The 1,308-nt window shown below is 38.0% G+C and overlaps 1 protein-coding gene across 1 annotated transcript; it reads left to right on the forward strand.

The window, feature by feature from the left end:
• Positions 1–316: 316 nt before the first annotated feature.
• PCYB_006920 (hypothetical protein) lies at positions 317–1,163 on the forward strand (the record flags this gene model as incomplete). The annotated part of the gene is made up of 2 exons (XM_004228113.1): positions 317–968; positions 1,009–1,163. The coding sequence occupies 2 exons, from the start codon at positions 317–319 to the stop codon at positions 1,161–1,163; spliced, it is 807 nt and encodes a 268-aa protein (XP_004228161.1).
• Positions 1,164–1,308: the final 145 nt, after the last annotated feature.

Consider the following 1,308-nt stretch of genomic DNA (forward strand, 5'->3'; position numbering starts at 1 on the left):
TGACAGAGCCAAAGATTTTTTTAATGGAATGTACACATGGGGAGAGAGCACACATAACATTGCCAAGGATTGGTGCAAGGAAAATGAAGATGGAAAAGAATTCGAGAACAAGGAACAAACCATGTGCAAAGTCATTGTGCAAACATATTGGGAAATGGGAATAGATATGTTGGAAGAAAGTGGAAGTAGTGTACACAATATCCCATTAAAAGCTTATATGAGATGTGCATTCATGAGTACATGGTTAGGTATTTTTAACGAATACTTTTGTGGTACAGACAATGTAATAAAACATGCACTAAAAGCATTGACAATAATGGATAGGAATATAGGCGAGGGGGAGAAAATTGATTATGACTTATGTTTGAAAAAGAATTTCTATGAAGAATTTATAGATAATGTAAGTATACCCGATCTAATATTGTCCATATTGAAGAAGAAGAATAATGGAATTGTCGACAAAGTATTGGATAAATGGAGAAAAAAAACAAATAAAGGAATGAATTCGAATGATAGAATATGGAATAGTGTTGACGAGAATAAAATGAAGAGGGGAATAAGGAAAGTACAGAAGATATGGAGTGGAATTAATGAAAAAAGTGAAAAAAAGCAAGAAGAGAACCGTATGTTGGAATCGTTAAAAACAAAGATGGAGGAGAGTTGGAATCAAAAAGGGAATGAGAAGCAGAGTGGGAATACTAGAAAGAATAACCTAGAGACAGCAGTAAAAAACATGAAATATCAAAGAGTAAATAGAGTAAATAGACGGTTAGAAGGAAAGCTCATTAAAATAAATGATGACGCATGGGAGAAATGGATGGCATGGTGGATACACGTAAGAGAGAATAGTAGTAATAATCTTGATGAAACTCACAACGAAGAAAATGGCTGTATTGACGATACGGGCCCCGCAGGTACTACCTTACAAGCTGGAGAAAATACAACCACCCAGGCATCAACTACAGTGGGTAATTCAGCAGGGATAGTGGATCGTCACCAGGGATACAGGCATCAGCACCAGTGATACAGGCATCAGCACCAGTGATACAGGCATCAGCACCAGTGATGCAGGCATCAGCACCAGTGACACAGGCATCATTACCAGGGATAAATGCACCATCAGCAACTGGAACCGCAGTAGCAGATACATCAGGAATGAATGACCCATTACTTCAGATACCACAATTAAATGGTGCAGTGCATACTGTAATAGCAAAAGCATCGCAAGCAAGTAAACTGATCCCAAAGGAAACCAAAGACAACATCGATGATGGACTCCTTTTCAAAGAAGCTGGACTCGATATTCTG

The sequence above is a fragment of the Plasmodium cynomolgi genome (genome assembly GCF_000321355.1).
Source record: "Plasmodium cynomolgi strain B DNA, scaffold: 1131, whole genome shotgun sequence".
In the NCBI taxonomy this organism is placed as follows: domain Eukaryota; phylum Apicomplexa; class Aconoidasida; order Haemosporida; family Plasmodiidae; genus Plasmodium; species Plasmodium cynomolgi.